The 20,763-nt window shown below is 38.1% G+C and overlaps 1 protein-coding gene across 1 annotated transcript; it reads right to left on the reverse strand.

Moving 5' to 3' along the window:
• Window positions 1–17,628: 17,628 nt before the first annotated feature.
• Window positions 17,629–20,087, reverse strand: LOC114534841 (serine/threonine-protein kinase/endoribonuclease IRE1-like). Its single transcript, XM_028556316.1, has 3 exons — window positions 20,003–20,087; window positions 19,502–19,620; window positions 17,629–18,661 (listed from the first exon to the last, which is right to left on the reverse strand). Exons 1-3 carry the CDS (start codon window positions 20,046–20,048, stop codon window positions 17,819–17,821), a joined length of 1,008 nt encoding a protein of 335 aa, XP_028412117.1. The 5' UTR covers window positions 20,049–20,087; the 3' UTR covers window positions 17,629–17,818.
• Window positions 20,088–20,763: the final 676 nt, after the last annotated feature.

Raw genomic sequence — 20,763 nt, forward strand, 5'->3', positions numbered from 1 at the left:
GATTACAATTTGGCAAGACGAGTTTAATCAAGCGAAGGAAGTTACATCGCGAGGAGAACAATTCATATTTGAAATGAAGCTTCACGAGTCGATGTTGAACCTTCAGTCAGAACACGACGCGCAGAAACGGTCAAAACAGCGAAGGAAGTTGGCGGAGAGGTTCCGAAATCAGTAATTTCGAAATATGACGGTTTGTATACGGATTGGACACGGTTTTGGGGAGAATTTAACGAAACAGTTGAGAAATCTGGCTTGGCAAGCGTGGCGAAACTCTCGTATTTAAAAGAACCCTTTTGCGACAAGGTACGACGAGATGACGAGGCGCTTCCGTTTACCGCCGAAGACTACAATCGGGCTCGAGCAATCTTAGAAGAGAAATACGGTAAAGAAAACGAAATCGTCAAGGCCTATAGTAGGAAAATTCTCGAACTGCCGCCAATTGCATCAACCAATGACTATAGCGACAAATTAACTTATTGTGTATGATCTCTAGAAAGGATGCAAAAGCTGGATGGAACGAATGGCTTCGCAGCGTTGATTCTCGATAAGCTACATGTAATTTGAGGCGATTTAGTGCGACAAGACAGCAATTGGGAATTTTGAGATTTCGGGAAACTAGAGGAAGCATTACGTCTTGAGGTGCGCAGAAACCCTGCAGATCCATCACTAGTCTAGGACCAGGTCCTAGACTACACGCCAAGATCACACCGATGATGAAGAGAAAAGGAGACGGGACGGGGTTGCCAAGGTATTTCATTCTCACCAGAGACGCGGCTGCCAAGGTATTTCATTCAACTGTGCCCTCGGAAGCCATCGGGCGGCTGATTGTCAAATCAAAAAATCCTGCCAGAAATGTGATAAACGTCACGATACGTTAATATGTGACAAGCCACCACCAAAAGAAGTCAATAAAGTTACGTTAACCGAATGAAGCTGGAGAAGAAGTTTTCCTCACAGTTATTCTGAAAATAGATGGAATCATAACCCAAGCACTCGTTGATACGGGAGCCGGTAGTTCCTACGCGTCTGCGAGGGTCGGAGGAATGTTAACGAAGAAACTATGTGAAGTATCCACAAAACAAGATGCTGATCGGCTCCGATCAAATGAGAATGGAAACATTTGACGTTGAAATTCAATCGCTTGATGAATCTTTCAAGATGGATGCCAAACTAATAAAAGTGAACAAGAACGAACTGTTAACAATCAATAATCCGCATCATGAGAAGAGAAAAGTTAGATATCCACACTTGAAGCCAGTCGCCATCGAAGACAATGATGAGAAGGAACAGTTACTAATACACATGATCTTGTGTGTAGGAAACTATGCGAGGATCAAGACCAACAACAGCCCGGCTTGCTCAGTGGAGTTGGTGGACCTGTTGCTGAACACACAAAGTTGGGGTGGTTCATAATGTCCCCAGGTACCGAGCCAGACCGTCAGACGATGCTTCTTATATAAACTAGTCAGGCGGACTACGAGGTATTCTGCCGCTTGGATGTCTTGCGTATTCAAGATTCGGCCGAAAGTGATCAGCAAGCGGTTCATGCGGAATCCAAGGAACAGTTGCAGAGATCTTCTCATTTCTTCTGAAGGATGGTATGAGACAGGGTTGCCCCGGCGGGGCAAATACCCCTATCTATATAGTAAACTGCCATATATTGGCAGTTTACGTCGTCTGAACAGCTTCACGAGAAAATTGGAGCGAGACGGTACCATCGACGAATATGACGTTGTGATATGGACACAACTGCATGAAGGACTCGTAGAGAAAGCCCCTGACGTGACCGGACGTGAGTTTTACATTCTCCCACAAAAGGACGTGGCAAAGAAGACATGAGAGAACACAAAACTACGTGTCGTGTATGAACCCTCGTTCAACGATTGTCTGAACCCCGGCCCGCCACTTCAAAACAAACTCTGGGATGTGCTGGTGACTTATCTATCCCGCATCTCAACATTGTGGCAGCCAACATGGCCAAGAACCTCCTTGTAAGCGTTCGCTCTCTCCTACTGAAGCTCGGAGCCAGCGCCAATGATGTATGCCTAGCTCGACAGCACGGTCGCCTTGCATTGAATTTGCGGTAACGGAATTCATACAAGCAATTTGTCGCCAATTGCACGGTCGGGATCCGAAATCAGTTGGCGATATGTACCGACTCCAGAAAACACAGCAGATCTTGCGAGTAGGGGTGGTTCTGTTTCATCTTCGACAGTGTGGTGGACTGGTTCAGAGTGGCTCGATGACACAGCCAGATGGCCGGATAATCCGGGGACGCAGTCTTCACCGGAAGCAAATGCGGAAGCAAGGGTTATTCGTGAGGTAGTTGGTGTAGCACAACTGGCGATGCTTGAGACCGATGAGTTTGATGATCTCCTGGAACGAAAAACATTGCGTCGCACTTCTTCGGGGATGCGCCTAAGGGAAAAGATCTGGTCCCTTAAAATGTGACGAGGCAGACGCGGAGAAGAACTGGTGGATGAAGCGCATCCAGCAACGTGACGTGAGAGAGACACCGCGCTTCGAACAAACTAGCGCACGGCTTGGTTTTAGGTCGGATGAGCGCAGAATAACGGTGTGCGAAGGAAGAATTCAAGGACGCCATCCAATCTACTTGCCACGAAACTCCGTTTTTACTGAAAAGTTGGTGCAACGTATCCACTGCGTCATAACATGACCCATAAAACTAAGAATTTTCGGCCTCAACCAGGTGATGTCGTCATAATACATTCTGATAGTAAGAACAGGGGTTCGTGGCCAACGGAAGCTTGAAGAGAGCGGTACAACATTTGTTCCCGATGGAGTTAAGTTCTGATACACAAAAGAAAACCAAAACTCTTAATCCGGTAGTGGCGGAATTCAACCCACGTCCCAAACGAGACACAGCAGTGGCCTTGAGGCAGACGAAGAATCGGTTGTTTAAGAACAAGCTTTCGATTAAAGGACATTGCTTGAGAAATATATATACATATCTCCTACAGAACGTATATAAGGGAGTGTGTCGGATAAGTTAAAGATAATGTAAAGTCCGTTCTGCGCATATATACCGCGCATAACAATGTTTGTTTACGTTTGCTATATAATCTTTACTTGACGTATGTGTCGTTTTAATTTTTTTATTTTCTTCTCGTTCTCGCTCGACCCGCTGTGATGAATATGCTTATTTTATATTATATTTTGAAGAAAATATTATTATTTTTTGAAGAGGATATAAAGCGAAGCTTGTAAATAAACCGTTACTTAAAACTTTATATATTTGTAATTGTAGGACAAGCGAGAAAGTAGCGTCTGCAGCGACGACAAATAGCCTCACATTTCGGGTCCTCATTCATCAAATAAATTCTTGAAGCATTCCTTTCACAATAATTTTGCTTTTTTCTAGCAGCCTTATCTTCATCACTCGCAATTCGAGCCTGTTCGCCTTGCGACATAAAATAAAATAATTGTGCTACCGAACTGTCCGTTTGTAATACAACGCGATAATATCGCATATCATTAACATTCCAAAAGTTGCTCCCCCACCAATGGAATGTGTTGCTGCGCGGAATATATGCGCAGAACGGACTTTACATCATCTTTAAATTTAGTATTGATTATTACATAGATTATATCAGTTATGTAAATAGCGTGCGGTCACGTGACTTGTTCAGATTGGCCTGAATAAAAAGATACTAGCGAGCGAAGAAAGGAGGTTTTGTATTACAATTTTTGTCAAGAATGCAAACATATTTTTGAGTGACTTTTTTCGCAGAGACACCTTCGAAAAGGGTAATTTGCGAAAGGTAGTCCTACTGGACAGCAAATAATTTATCAAAGACAAAGAATCAAAATATAATGAACACTAACAATAACAATAACTTTTTTTTACTTTTGCAAGATGCTACAGAAATTATTATTGAGGACCCACCCTGTGATGTCTAGTCTAGAAAACTTTAATTAGTAGCTACGTGTAGCAGTCTATTGTATGGACTACGAGCATCTATAATCGCGAAGTTACAATGAGTTGAGAACTCTGTTGCAGAGTAGCCTATACTAGGTGTATAAGGAAAAACTATAAGATTTTAAAATGTCTGGATAACTTATATTGAATCGAAATACCTTAAACCTATTTTAGCATCTTTTGGCTTATCTAACAGCAAACACTCGATCATAAAAATCAACCTCAAACTGAAAGCAAGGAATTGACTGAAAACAGTAAGGTTGGGTCATATAAAAACATCCGACATATAAAAAAATATTTTCAGTCATGATATAACACGACATTAGTGACGTTGGCTCTTTTCTTGTTTAGTTTATTGATTTTCTAATACATAAGGAATTCATTCAAACCTGGACTCCACAAATAAGAATCTTCTCAAATTCAATTACTTTGAGTTAATTGTCCTGATTGTAAATCCTTCACCAATTAATATCATGCAATAAATGCCCGGTAGATCTCTTCCTAAATTGCAACAGAAGCAATATTAAACAGGGATGCACACCTTAAGATTGACGAATTGAAGAGGAAGAGAAATTGTTAGTCCTTTATTTTTCACATTGTGTCGTATTAATTAATTGTTTTACATAATCATATATATATAAATATAAATATATATATATATATATATATATATATATATATATATATATATATATATTGATTGCAGATATTGAAAGTTTCATTCTTATACATGGTTTGGAGACTAAATAAAAGTACAATACAACTCATTAAGCCGGTTATTGTCCAGGTTTATGCAAAAAATGGTTCCTTTCTTGTCACATGTCTATTGTGTTTTAGCCAAATTTACCAATGGCATTTGTATATGTGAGGAGGAAGGAATAGTTTTTCCCATAAATGTACCTCAACATAGTTAATGAGTTTTGTTACAGTTTTATGTGGTCTCCAAACCATGTATATTCTATTAACTGTGGAGATGCAATAGAAGATCAATGTTGTGAACCTAAAATATTTTGAAAACAAGCATTTTCTTTCTATATGATTAGAACATTTTTATAGTCCTCTCCATTTATATGTATTAACAATGTAAATCATGCATGTCCGTGGCTATAGATATTTTTTTCTTTACAACAGATTGTGGATGCACATCATAGGTATGGATGTAATGTCAATCAGCATGCAGGTATCAACTCCTGTAATACATTTCATTTTTGCTCCTATTATTTCCCACAGAAAAATTATATGTCTTTGTAACTATGACTTCAACAATTGAAAGTGTTGCATATTTTGTGTCAGCTAGCTATACAGAAAAATCTTTTATATTTTATTGTTATCTTTTAAAATTATATCGTCCCGGACCACCTTAAGTAAAAGTAATCTGTCTTTTACAATGAATTAAAATATTAAAGAGAGAAATATTAATCACTACATATCATAATTGATGTATTGTAATATTATGGAAAATGTTTCACAATGATTGGTGAATCAGAATCTATAGGTCAATTAATTCCTGAATGTCAACCATAAATACCCCACTATTGCCACTGAATATCAATAATAACTACCCCTTATTGCCAATGAATGTCAACAATGTCAAAAATGACATATCCTAGCTTCTGTCTAATTAAAACTTTTAATTGTATATATTACCATTGTGCTAACACAATATTTATGTATTTTAATCATTTATCATACTCTGGGGAAATTGTGATAGATAGAGGATAAATCATTACCATCAGGCTGGGTTTATTCTGTTTACATTTTACATAAAAATGTTTTTAATGAATTATTGCTATTCTACAATTTGAGGAGTAATTATGTTCTTATTCACTATATATCCATGTTTATCAAATCACATGCAGCCATATATTGCTGATCTAAGTTCATCTAACACAATGAATGCACTTGAAAACTCACCAGTGGGAAATATATTCTACTGTATTATCCTAAGAATATCTCCCAGAGGAAGAGTGGGGTCTGTGTGTGGATTCATGTATGTTCATTCAACATTAAAAAATTAATGGAGATATATTTCTTTATACATTTCAATGGAGATATAAATCATTACCATCAGGCTGGGTTTATTCTGTTTACATTATATGTAAAAAAGCATTTAATGAATTATTGTTATTCTAAAATTTAAAGTGTAATTATGTATGAGTACTGATTTATACTTCTTTTTCAAACCCCAGCCAAAACTTAGGAAACAAGCCTGTGCTTTCTAAATATTCCACTGGTAAAAATCTGATTCTAAAGGCTGAATAAACTAGCTGACATGAAGTCTATTAGAAAGAGCCAATATTTCATAATTGAACACTAAAAGATTGACTCAGTCATAACTACGCATTGAAAATTTCATCTAGCTTTGGTGATATATTGTTCTCTGTAAGAACTTTTATCATATACAACTGTGTATTCATTGCAGGGCTGTAGCTAGACCGCTTAATTGGGAGGGGGGGGGTGTATATTCATATATTCATGTTTATATACCATAGGAACAATAGCATACTAAAGAAATCATTCGGGCATAAGACGAATATATGAATATGCACCCCCCCCCCCAATTAAGCTTCTAGCTACGGCCCTGATTCATGATAAATTGTGTTGTCTTGCGGTTTGTCTAAGTATATATATGCTAAGTATTAAATGCTAAGTATGAAGTGGGAGAAAATTGTAAAATTTCATATACCTAATTGCACAAAATAACAATTAAACATCAACTATAAAAAAACAATCAAAACAAAGCAATACCTTCTTTATTCCTTTATACCTTCTTTGTGAATTAATTAAGGGAACAATTCGTCTTCGTTGAAGGGAACAATGGAAAATGAGGAAAATGAAAGGAAAATGAGGGGGAAACACATGACCACTGCACTGTTCAAGTATTCCTTTCTGTAACTAAAAAAGTCCTCAGTTTTCCTAGCATGCAGTTTTCCAAAATTGTAGCTAATTCATTTCCAACAGAGCAAGAATGACTTTGCCGCTATCTTAAAACTTCATCGTCTGTTGCCTACGAAAGTTCCGTAGAAGTTCTAAACAATATATTATAATAGTTGTTGTATATAATAATATTTAAAATTTGCTTTGTTATTAATTAAAGTTTGAAATAGAGTGATTTACACTGTCAATGTTAATTCTTGTCGCTAAAATAAACATATGAAACAGACCATTAATTTCTCTCCGGAAAAACTGAATTTTAAAAGATTCATTGGAGTAGAAACATGCGTCAAGTACCGTTTGGGTGGTGTAAAATGCCTTTTTGGAGACACTAATGTGGCTGTAAATACCATTTTAAAATAGAAGCCGCCCACTTTGTTTCCTAGGTGCAAAAAAAAGCTAACACTGCGGTCGGTGGTCCTGTTGCGGTTAGGTTGCGGTCGACCGATAGAAATCGCAGACGACTGAAAGGGAAAAAATACTTTTACAGTGGCCTTTCACTTCCGAACGAAATGTTGTTAACAGCTGAGAACGACAACAGAATAACCAAATTGAAAAAAATATTACGAAATGTCTGTCAGACCACACCGACCTAGTAAGGACGAGGTTTAACCTCCCTCTCACTTCGGTTCGGCTTCGGGGCAGTCGGTATGACCTCGGCTCAACGGCAAACAGACCGAGGTTTGGCCTAGGTTAACCGTGGTTATGTTATTTTATTTCAGGACAGTACTGTATGACGACTTACACATGCCTAAATGTTTTTGCAGAACATAAATATAAACCACCCTAGTAATGTCCCCGCAGCTTTTGCAATTAAACAGTCCCTAGCTTAGATTTTTTTATTTGCCATTTTAATTATTAAACAAAAGTGTCCCTGGAAGCCGGTACCCATTAATCTCTGGATGCTTCCTACGCCCCTGCATTTGTTGCCGTTCAGTGATCATCACATACCATTACTGTTAGTTTTTAGCTTGATTCACGACAAAATCATTTTCATCGAAAACGCACGCGCTGGGTGGTTCAATTAAATGACGTAAAATTCATTCAATTGTTGTCAATTAAATTATCGTTTCTTGCGGATAGGTTTGCAAAAATTTTGCGCGCGAAATATTATTTCACAGAGCGATAAAAAACGGTTAATTGAAAAGTATGTTTTCACTTTCCTCATTGTCCAAACATTTCTGACGCAGGTCGAAAGTTGGCGAATGTAAATTGTTGCAAATCGAAAAAATTCGAGACGATGACGGCTTAACGTCACGCAGCGAGTGAAAATCAGTTAACGTTAGCAAGAGAAGATATGCAAGTAAATCCATGCAGGTAAATCCATGCAGGTAAATCCATGCAGGTAAATCCATGCAGGTAAATCCATGTAGGTAACACCATGCAGGTAAATCCATGCAGGTAAATCCATGCAGGTAAATCCATGCAGGTAAATCCATGCAGGTAAATCCATGCAGGTAAATCCATGCAGGTAAATCCATGCAGGTAAATCCATGCAGGTAAATTCATGCAGGTAACACCATGCAGTTAAATCCATGCAGGTAAATCCATGATGGTAAATCCATGCAGGTAAATCCATGCAGGTAAATCCATGCAGGTAAATCCATGCAGGTAAATCCATGCAGGTAAATCCATGCTGGTAAATCCATGCAGGTAAATCCATGCAGGTAAATCCATGCAGGTAAATCCATGCAGGTAAATCTATGCAGGTAAATCCATGCAGGTAAGTCCATGCAGGTCTCGACTGTTTAATTTGTGTCCCTGGCCAATAACCCCGGATTTCATCGCGCTAACTTATTGTTTTGTTGTTTTTGTTATTCCAGAGAGATCTGAGTCTGTCGGCGGAACACGAGAGATGTCCGAAGAGGAAAAAAAATACCACAATTAGTTCGGCGTCAACAGCCAAATATAAGGTTAGTGATTTTGAGATGATTCATCAAATTTCGCTCCTGCCTGCGATTGTTATTTTGTTTTCTCATCTGCACATTTCTAAAGCGGGCATGTTTCTGACTGCTTTCGAACATGAAAGAAATATATAACGCCAAAGTACAATTGCCAAAATGAAATAATAATTAATTTACTTTTCTTTTCTTCATAAAGATTGTGGCTATACCAAAAAGACACCGAAAAGAAGAGCGATGAGGAAGTTCAACTTTCTGAAGTGATATTTGAAAATAACAACGATGTAGAAGACAACAGTGGCGATAACTTATTATGTTGTGACACAGTTCAAACAGACGACCTCACTCGAAGAGGCGTAACTCGTCAAATTGGTAAGTTTTACTTATAGTTTTTTACTGCTTGCAATATACCCAAAACTACAAGACCAAAAATAAATTTCCGATAAAAACCGCTGCTCATTAATAATACAATTCATCTTATTTTTTGCCTCAGAAATTGCTTTCGAGTGTCGAAAGAGTCCCACTCACAAAAGAGTTCTAGCGTCATCAGAAAATAGTTCCAACGTGAACAGTTACACGAAAGAGTTCCAGCGTCAACACGAAAGTGTTCCAACGCCCTCACAAAAGAGTTCAAACGCACTCATAAAAGAATTCCAGCGTGAACACAAAAGCGTTCCAAAGTCCACACAAAATAATTCCAAGATGAACATAAAAGACTTCCAACGTGAACGGTTACACGAAAGAGTTCAAGCGTCAACACGAAAGAGTTCAAACGCACTCACAAATAGTTCCAGCGTGAACATAAAAGAGTTCCAAAGTGCACACAAAATAATTCCAAGGTCCAAACAAGAGTCGGGCGTCCACACAAAAGAGTTCCAAGATCAACATAAACCAGTTCCAACGTCAACAGTTACACGAAAGAGTTCCAGCGTCAACACGAAAGAGTTCAAACGCACTCAAAAAAGAGTTCTAGCGTGAACATAAAAGAGTTCCAAAGTGCACACAAAAGAGTTTCAGTGTCCATACAAAAGAGTTCCAGCGTCCACACAAAAGAGTTCCAGCGTCCACACAAGAGAGTTCCAGCGTCCAAACAAAAGAGTTCCTGCGTCCAAACAAAAGAGTTCCAGCGTCCACACAAAAGAGTTCCTGCGTCCTCACAAAAGAGTTCCATTGTCCTCACAAAAGATTTCCAGCGTCCACACAAAAGAGTTTCAGCGTCCACACAAAAGAGTTTCAGCATCCAAACAAAAGAGTTCCAGCGTCTACACAAAAGAGTTTCAGAGTCCACACAAAAGAGTTCCAGCGTCCTCACAAAAGAGTTCCAGCGTCCTCAAAAAAGAGTTCCAGCGTCTACACAAAAGAGTTCCAGCGTCCAAACAAAAGAGTTCCAGCGTTTAAACAAAAGAGTTCCAGCGTCCACACAAAATAGTTCCAGCGTCCAAACAAAAGAGTTCCAGCGTCCACACAAAAGAGTTCCAGCGTCTACACAAAAGAGTTCCAGCGTCCTCACAAAAGAGTTCCAGCGTCAACACAAAAGAGTTCCAGCGTCCTCACAAAAGAGTTTCAGAGTCCACACAAAAGAGTTTCAGCGTCCACACAAAAGATTTCCAGCGTCCAAACAAAAGAGTTCCAGCGTCCAAACAAAAGAGTTCCAGCGTCATTACAAAAGAGTTGTTCGTGAACGGTTACACGAAAGAGTTCAAGCGTCAACACGAAAGAGTTCAAACGCACTCACAAATAGTTCCAGCGTGAACATAAAAGAGTTCCAAAGTGCACACAAAATAATTCCAAGGTCCAAACAAGAGTCGGGCGTCCACACAAAAGAGTTCCAAGATCAACATAAACCAGTTCCAACGTCAACAGTTACACGAAAGAGTTCCAGCGTCAACACGAAAGAGTTCAAACGCACTCAAAAAAGAGTTCTAGCGTGAACATAAAAGAGTTCCAAAGTGCACACAAAAGAGTTTTTAGTGTCCATACAAAAGAGTTCCAGCGTCCACACAAGAGAGTTCCAGCGTCATCAGTAATTAGTTCCAACATGAACAGTCACACGAAAGAGTTCCAGCGTCCTCACAAAAGAGTTTCAGCGTCGTTACAAAAGAGTTCTAGCATCAACATAAAACAGTTCCAGCGTCATCAGAAAATAGTTCCAACATGAACAGTTTCACAAAAGAGTTCCACCATCCTCACAAAAAAGTTTTAGCGTCCACACAAAAGAGTTCCAGCGTCCATACAAAATAGTTCCAGCGTCCTCACAAAAGAGTTTCAGCGTCTACACAAAAAAGTTCGAGCGACCTCACAAAAGAGTTTTATTTCAATTTCAACACAAAAGAGTTTCAGCGTCGTTACAAAAGAGTTCTAGCGCTCTTACAAAAGAGTTCCAGCGTCGTTATAAAAGAGTTCCAGCGCCAACACAAAAGAGTTCCAACATCAACGCAAAAAGATTCCAGCGTTCTTACAAAAGAGATCCCGCGAAAAAAAAAAGAGATCCTGGGTGCAAACAAAAGAGTTCCAATTTCAACACAAAAGAGTTCCAGCGTTCTTTTAAAAGAGTTCCACAGCGCCAGCACAAAAGAGTTCCAACATCAACGCAAAAAGATTCCAGCGTCCACACAAAAGAGTTCCAGCGTTCTTGCAAAAGAGATCCAGCGTCCACACAAAAGAGTTCCAACATCAAAGCAAAAAGATTCCAGCGTCCACAGAAAAGAGTTCCAGCGGTCTTACAAAAGAGTTCCATCGTCTTCACAAAAAAGGTTCCAGCATCAACTCAAAACAGTTCCAACGTCCTCACACAAAAGTAATAGTCAAATTTGTTAGGATTGGGTAATATATCAAAGAAATCAGTTACCAAATACCGTTCAAAGAATTGAATTCATTATTCATTAGGATCATAAAATGGTAGATATTGCATCAGGTTTAAGGTTATAGGACGATTTAACAAGTGTTTTGTCTGGCATAGTAACATATGGTTCATATTATAATTTATTAAAGTAGATGATGATGATTATGATCTTTATTGAGATATGCTTTTTCACATAAAGTGACTTTCAAAAAGAATCTCAGAGTCACAAAAATTTAACAATCATATAACGAGAAATAATAGTTTATATCTATCTATATTTACACTAAAAAAATCTAATCTAATTTTAAAATGTTTCGTTTAAAAATAGCAACATTTTCTGATTTCTGATTTGATGTTTCTATTTAGCTAGTTACACGTAGACACACTTCCTGTAATAACGTCTCCTTTCTAACGGCACCCACTTACAGTAAGTGTAGTTAGGGCTTCCGATGCTGATGAATATAAGGGCTTGTCCAAAATAAGCTTGGCAGCCTTATTTTGTAAAATTTGTAGGCTAGACATTAAGGTTAAATTATGTTTGTCTCCCCAGACTAGATCAGCATAATCGAATAACGGCATCACAATACTAGTATAATAAAGGGGTCCTATATAGAATGCTCCCCTGAGGTAACCCATATGTGATTGGCAACTCATTTGACAGTTCGCTTTCGCAACATGAACGTTGTGTTCATTCAGTGATGTAAGATTGAAACCATTTTAGGGAGTTTCCATGTAAACCAATTGCCGATAATTTAGATAACAAAATCCCATGGTCCACCGTGTCGAAGGCTTTTGTTAAATCTAAGAACACGGCTCCACATAATTTACCCTTTTCCAAGTTCAGTATAGGACTTCATCAGCAAAGTTTACCAGGGCAGATTCAGTAGAGAACCCCTTTCTGAATTGGATGTAGACAATTGTTGTTGTTATAAAACTAACTACCGTGTAGAAATTCTTCAAATTGTTATTCTGTGGTGAATCCAAAAATTTGCGAATGTTCAGATTGACGCAGTAATATTTTACCATTGACTGTCCACGGATATTTTTATTGATTATTTCTTTTAAACTCGTTCACGCGGCCAAATATTTTTTTTCTATAAGAAGTAAGACACTCGCTTTTGAATATACCTTCCTGCTCTGTGATTACTTTTGCCAAGCGCATCAGCCATGGATGGCAGGTCCTTCGATTTTTTTCCAGCAAGCTTGCTTCGTTTCTGGTAGAGCTCGTCTTTCTTGTCGCGATGCACAATTTGACAGTGAATCTCTCCTTTACTTTCTTGTCGAGGATAGTCGATGGGCTGTTTAAATCAGTATAATCTTGAGTGATCTCAACACCCATTAAATTTCCATGTTCAACCGTTAATTGCTTTGCATTATCGATAGGTAACGTCCGAATTCCAGATATTTAAATAAAGTCTCGGCGTCCCCGGAGAGCATAGTTAGATTCTTCTGCCTTCTCCATTCTTTCAACCAACCTTATCTGCTCTCGCTGTGGAAAAACTTCAAAAACTGTCGGAGAAACTACAGGAAGCTTTTGCAGCTCCTTGGAAAGACCCTAACTCTACGTCCGAAGTGTGGAAAATTTTTTGAAAGACCAAAACCCACCAATACCAAGGCCAAGTCAAAAGTGATCTCACACATTTAAATACTAAATGTCATGTTACACGGGGAACTTGCACCTTGGAACGGAATTCTACTTTTAAGAGATGTAAATTAGTGAAGAGCCTTCAAAAATGTAAGTGTAAGAAACGCCATGGAGTGTAATAAAGACGAAAGTTTGGTAGTTGCCAAATTTACATCTCTCAAAAGAAGAATTGCATTGTAAGTTGCAGGAAAAATTGCACCTTGTAACAGGGCCTTAAGAGAGCAACCAGATCAGACGGAATCCCTGAATCATTGGCAGTGGCGGTTCACGATATATTCAGAGCTAGCATGATAGAATACGGACATCCCAAAGCGTACAAACATGCCTTCATAAGTCCTGTCCCTAAAGTCAATCCACCTGAGGAAATATCAAACGATTTTCGACAGATATCTGTCCTACCACATCTGGACAAGGTTCTCGAGAGACTGCAACTAAAACTACATACAAACGATTTCCAATTAAATAAAACCCAACATGCTTTCAGAGCTAATCGCTCTACAGTCTCAGCTCTTATTAAAATCACCCAAAATTGGTTCAATGCAACTGGAAACAATAGCGAACAGAAAGGTGTTCTTCGTTTTCATACACTATTCTTCGTTTTCAAGAAAGCTTTCGATATGCATGGTCGACCACCAAAACACAAAATCAACAAGAGTTTCCGGATTTGGATCCGGAGTTTTCTGACACAAAGGACACAACAGGTCAAAATGCAAAATATCCCATCAACACCCTCACCATGGCCTGCGAGGGTGCCACAGTGATCAGTGATCTCACCTGTTCTGTTCAATGTGATTATAAACGACCTAGAAGATGCTGTACCTGGACATATATCCCTCAGTATAAAAATAAGTATGCCGACGACTGCACGCAATGTGAATGTGTAACTTTCGACTCGAATAGCAATATGCAGGAAGTGATTGATGAAATAACAAAATGGGCGAACAACAACAAAATAGAGCTAAATCCAAAGAAAACTAAAGATATCTGGATATGCTTTTCAAATAATATCCCTGAACCACCTAGTATTCGTTGTAGGACGGAAACAATTGAAAGAGTCCAATCGTTTAAACTTCTGGGGTATGGCAACAAGATGATCTCAAATGGAACACTGATGTTCATAATATTTGCCGTAAGGTCTCTGAAAAGCATTTTCATCTACAAGTATGTCACAGATCCAACCTCCCAATAGAAATAGAATCATGATTACAATCTTAGAAGCAAATCTGGTTTTAACAAAATAATATCAAAGACTGATAGGCATAAAAAATCATTTATACCTAGGGGATGTTTATTGACTGTTTAAAATATAATCGATGTAAAAATACTGTACAATTTGTGAATACTTTAAATGTAAATCCATTGTTTTTTTTAAGACGGATTATTAATAAACCTCCCCGTCTTTCAGAATTGTTTATCTTCTTTAAGAGATCTGCGGTTAGCCGCTTGTTATCACGCAGTATTTTTTGAAATTATCAAATTCATTTGACAAACAATGTTGCGAGGTTTTAATGTCCTTACATTTGGTTGCTAAAACGTTCACGTTAGATCTTAATTCAGCCGGATATTCCGGCTTTAATCCGTTCCTTGTACTTGGTAAGAATCGATTCAGCCATAGTTTCTATAATCGCTTCTATAGTTAAACTTTTTTTAGTAGACATGGCGGAGCCCGTTCTCTGAATACATCGGAACAACATCAACGCATGTGACGTCTGACCAGTATAGCTAGTAGTAATTTATAAAATCTATTGGTTGAGTCGTGGTGGACGAATAAGAAATATGGGTGAAAGCAGAATTCCTGTTATCATTGGTCGAAGGCCGTTTCTGCCTGTTAAAGCGAAGGGGCATACTTATGCAAATTTGATCAAGATTAAACGATCTGGAAAGCTAAATGCTGCCGAGAACAAGACAGGGTATTATGCAGTACCTAAATGTAGCGATATATATGAGAAATAACCTAAAGGTGAAAAAGGCAACTAAATCCGAGAGGTATATGAGTGCATTATCCTACAAACTGAACTACCATCAGGGCATTGCATGCTAGTGCGTGGGCTCTACCATCCACCAAGAGTGAACTATCTGGAGATGGATCTTATGGATTATTTGACGGAAATTATGGATATTTTCTTAGAGGCAAATCCTAATGGCTTGATTGTCTGTGGCGGTGACCTGAATCACTTGGACCTAGATAAACTTTTCATCATGTCTGGTCTTAAGGTTTTGGTTGATTTCCCTACTAGGGGTCAGTCTATACTAGATAACTGTCTGACAAACAATGAAAGTTTATTCAATAAGTGTTATCCAATTACTTCCCAAATAAAGACTGATCATAAAGGTGTTGTTCTCCCAGCAGGAATAAAACTTAAACCAGTTAGGTTTACATACAAGACACATGATTACAGGGAACATCGCAAAATTGCATTTCAGCAAAAGTTCTTAGATTATAATTGGGAACATATCAAGACAAACGTCGATGTGGATACGATGGTGAAGAGATTACAATATGACCTGTGTTACCTGATGGAGCAATGTTTTCCTACTAAAACTGTTAGAGTGTCTTCTAGAGATCCGATGTGGATGACACCACTTGTGAAGATACTGTTGAAGAAACGAGCAAGATTGGTAGCACATGGTGTGGAGGGTGACTCTATAACACTCCTAACAGAGCGGATTGGTAAAGTAATTCTGGAAAACCGTATGGCACTGGAAAGTGGAAGTAAGGGATCTTGGGCCTGGTGGAGAAAAATCGACATGCTCACACATCGAAAGGATGCCAATAATCCTAATTTAGAAAAGGACTTCATACATAATTTGAATGATTACTTTGGTAAACTTTTTCATATGATGAGAATTACATCAAGTCTACACCCATGGACATACCTGAAAATGAACAAGCCCCACAATTATCTACATCTATGGTATATAACGCACTATCAAAAATTAAGAGAACAGAAACAGGACCAGATGGTATACCTTATTGGGTTTGGAAGGATCATGCAAATATTTTAACTCCAATAGTCGAGAGCGTATGGAATTGGTCATTAAGAATGCAGCATTGGCCTAGCCTATGGAAGGAGTCCAATATTAACCGGACACCGAAAGTGAAAGTCCCAATTGAAGACGCTGATTTCAGAGGAATAAATGTCACACCGGTAATCGCCCGCGCATTTGAAAGAGTTGTTTATGATGCTTTTTGTAAAAAAGGCCTTGAAATGTATTTGCGGGAGAATCAACATGCCTATAGATCAGGTGGTAGTTGCATGAATGCTCTTCTCAAAATGCAGTATGATATTCTATGTGCCTTGGATAAACCTAGAAATAAAGCAGTCCGACTTTTCACAATGGACTTCTCGAAAGCCTTTGATAATGTAAAGCACCATTTTCTGGTATATAAGTTTCCTATCTGGTCGGAAGCAAAGGGTAGTGCACAACGGAACGATATGTGAATGGATTGAAGTAAATAAAGGGACTACACAAGGAAGTGTTAGTGGACCTTATCTCTTTTGCATCTTTTTAAACGATCTTGAAATTGAGGGATTTGAGGGTGTATCCATGAGTAAATATGCTGATGATTCCAACTTGTTAGCAACTGTGAGTGATGATGGAGACAATTCGGACATGGCACTATCACAATTTCTGAACTGGTCGAATGATAATGAAATGAAATGTAATACCACTAAATGCAAAGAACTTGTTATAAGAAAGAAATGTAGTGTTATTGAATATCCCGTAAGGCACAATATCAAACAATACAGTCATGTTAAAGTCCTTGGTCTAATTTTTCAGTCCAATGGCAAGTTCATGAGTCATGTTAAAGCCAAACTGGATGAGGCCAACACATGCTTATACGTTATTCGAGGCTTGAGAAAAGAAGGATACAAACAGGAAGACATTGATTTATTTTTTAAATCTGTAGTATTGTCGAAGCTAACCTATGGCCTCCCGATTTATGGAGCTTGTAACGCTGAGTTGAACGTGATACAGAGTTTTTTGAACAGATGTTTTAGAAAGCACGATATCTCAAAATTGTTCAATATCTATGAACTCCTGGAACAGTATGATAAATGACTGTTTCATAAAATTAGAGTAAATGACTGCCACCCACTACATTTACTTCTCCCTAAGGTTAAGGACTCGTCACTGCGCTTACGGCAAAGAACAAGTCAACTGCCCAAAATTAATACTGAACGCTTTAAAAACAGCTTTGTAAATAGATCATACTTTAGATTATATGTATATACATATAATTATATGTATATATATTTAAATGTAATATTTGTACTTGTAACTTTTGATATGTATTCTTATAAAATGAATAAAAACTTATTATTATTACTATTATTACTTAATTATTATTATTATTAGTCAGAGTGTCAGACACTGATTTGAATGGATTATCACAAAAATATTCATGGTGGACATTTAAGGATGGAATACCAAGAGAGTTTAGAGCATCAACGTAATTTTCTCCTATTATATGATTTACTTATCTCTTGGTATGAGTTAATTACTTCAGCATACATCTAGCTCTCTAAATTCTGCTTATTCCCTATAATTATTCAATTATCATGCACAATTGATTCACTTTGTTCTTTAAAAAAACAATGCTTCAAGGCATCCTCAACATACGGCCTGTGTTCAATATTATGACTTATCAGCTCGGAAATAAATTGCTGAGCATTTGGTGCCGTAACTTTATTCAAGGAAATAGGTTCTCCTTTCGAAATATTTGACATACGTTCTAGTCGAGGGCCAAACGGGTGTTCACCTTTGGTCAAAATAAAGAATGCAATCATTCCAGCAACGTGCACATCCGATTTTCTTTTATAGCGTCCCTTGCTGCCTTTGTTATCCATTTCTTTAATTACTTCAGGTGGAATCCAACCATCGGTTCCTTTTGGTTCTGTTAGAGCTGTTGTTTCGTCATCATTAAGCACACGACTGATCCCAAAATCTGCCAACTGCATACGGCCATCAACGCTAACAAGAATATTTGATGGCTTAAGATCTCTATGCAGGATTCCCTTTTCGTGAAGAACTTGCAGCCCGAGTAATATTTCTTCTATCATTCGGACACCATGTTTCCGTAAGTACTCAAGAGAACAAGTCTCAACAACATAGTCATTCAAACTTTCCTCACACAGGTCGATTACCAGGTACATATAAAAGTCATCAGCGTCAAAGTACCAGTAGTTTACTATGTATGGTGATCTAATATCCTTAGTTAGACGAAAGATCTCCAATTCGTTTTGGGCTAAGAGATCACATGTTTCTTTTATAATTTTTTTCACGGCAACTTCCCGCCCGTCCTCCATCAGACCAACATAAACGTGCGTGCCCAGCGATCCTTTTCCAATTCTTAGTGCTTTGTCCTTCGAGAAAGATTTCAGAGGTATTTTTGTCTATTTCAAGAGAAGACAAATTGTATATAAAATTAGGAAAAAACCCGAGTGAACACCTCCTGTACAAAAAGTTAACAGTCATTTAAGGAACGGCTTCCGCACAAAAATGGATAAGTGAAAATACAGTTTGACATGACTGGCCTTTGCTATAGAATATGTTTTATAAGATATTAACGTTTCAGACAATTTGGTGCAGGCGTAAGCTAGCGGAAGGTTGAAACATTGCTTATTTTTGCGTTTTATCTTTAAAGTCTGATTTTCTGGCGACTTAAAGCTGATTGATTCCTGCATTAATTGTATTCCTGTATTAATTGAACACGAGTATGAGTTGTACGGAACAACATTAGGAGTTGTATTTCCTCAAAGGGCAAAGTATTGTATGCATATTGTTGCCTGTTTTATTAGATTCGTTCGAAAGAGAGTTTAGGTCTGCTCTTCACAGCAAGCATGGCCCGATCGACCGACTAATGGAGGGGGGGGGTATTAATTTATATATATCCATGTTTACATATCATATAGGAACGAAAAAAAATCAGTCGGGAATAGCATTTGTATATGCTCTACCCCCAGTTGTGCCGGCTTCTATATAGGGTGGGTAAGCCTCGAAAAGATAGAGTTCGAAGATGGTCTGCATCGTTGGTAATGCTGTGGAATATTGTCTGATGTGGAAAACTCATCTACATACATATATAGACTCTATCTGGGAGCCCTAGCTCAGCCCTATCCTGTTCAGCGGGCGCGCAGTCGTTTGGTAAGAACGCTCTTTCGTTTTAGGAATGACATGAAATAGTTGGCTAATAACGAAATCCCTCGTAGATTTTTAGGAATAATATTAATCACCTCTCGTAATTCATTGCAATCCTTAGCTTTCAGGAACATAATTTTCTCGCGATGTTTTATGGTAGTAACTTCATCGCTGAGGCTAAAGTTTTTTTCGACAAGGCTTGGCTTGCTTCCATCTAAATAGGATAAATGCATGTTTGCACAATTATGCGTCTTTAATTTATTTGCTTAGAGATGAGGCAAAAATGGCAAATTAACTAGAAAATTATTTTCAATTAAACCACGCAGATTGCCCTAAGCTTGCATTCTTATATGTGTAAAAATCAAAGGTCTCAACGAGACGACTCTCGGATGCAGGTGAATAGCCGATTAATTGTTGGTTAGTAGACTAACCAGATAAACAAGCTTTTAATACTAAGCGCACAAAGCAGGTTGGTCGAGTTAATGGCACTAATTAAAGAATGCACGTCGAAATGCGTCGAGTGAATGGTCACCATTATTGCATGTGGTGATTCGACAAGACTTTATTTAATTTCGTTTACCATTTTTGCAACAAACCTTTCAAAGAAGTACCAGAAAACTCCGAAAAACTGTCTTTTTTCATTAACGTACCATTGGCTTCAGTAAGTTGATCTGCGGTATTTTTTCTACAAGAATAAAAACGACACGTACTTGCATGATTTATAATATTTAGTTATAATTTGATTATATTTTTCAGATAACTTTATACCGGGTTGTATGCCCCAGTTGGTCGGGGATTTAGCTCAATATAAAGCGAGTTCTTGGTCAACTTTACCCAAATTACTAAAGAAATTTAATTAAGTTTCATGTACTTGTTACTGTACACCAGAGATTGAACAAACAAAAGCATAAAGGTTTATTGAATTCTATACTTACAATTGTGTAACGTTTGGTTGAATATCGTCTCCCTATAAATAAATAAAAACTAAGCCAGGGATACAAGGATAGTGCAAAGTTCCATGCCTTCTAATACCTAAGCAACCAGACGTTTGTCCCCAAATAAATGAGTCAGGTTTTGACTTCTGCCAGTGAAAATATAAAGAACTAGCTTAAACATTACCCTTTAATCACACAGGAAATTACTCAAATTAATTCCAGAGGACATTTCAAAGGATATCCCCACAAATACACAAAATGTGTATTCCCCATAGATGAGGAACCCTCCCCCTAAAATTTGTCATGGTGGCTGATACCCCAGACAGGGTGCAGGGTGGAGTTTTGATGTAGCGTTCATAGCAGACGGAAGACCATCGTCCGAGAGTTTTAATTATCAGCCACGACGGCAATTGAGCTGAAGC

The sequence above is a fragment of the Dendronephthya gigantea genome, unplaced genomic scaffold (genome assembly GCF_004324835.1).
Source record: "Dendronephthya gigantea isolate DGI-Jeju-01 unplaced genomic scaffold, DenGig_1.0 000107F, whole genome shotgun sequence".
Lineage (NCBI taxonomy): Eukaryota > Metazoa > Cnidaria > Anthozoa > Malacalcyonacea > Nephtheidae > Dendronephthya > Dendronephthya gigantea.

Excerpts from the sequence above, each read along its gene's own strand:
- LOC114534841 (XM_028556316.1), bottom strand. The coding sequence starts at position 20,048 with ATGAAAAAAGACAGTTTTTCGGAGTTTTCTGGTACTTCTTTGAAAG. Across the intron at positions 19,621-20,002 it reads TTCTGGTACTTCTTTGAAAG|ATGGAAGCAAGCCAAGCCTT; the intron begins GTTTGTTGCAAA and ends TATCCTATTTAG. Across the intron at positions 18,662-19,501 it reads ATTGCAATGAATTACGAGAG|ACAAAAATACCTCTGAAATC; the intron begins GTGATTAATATT and ends CTCTTGAAATAG.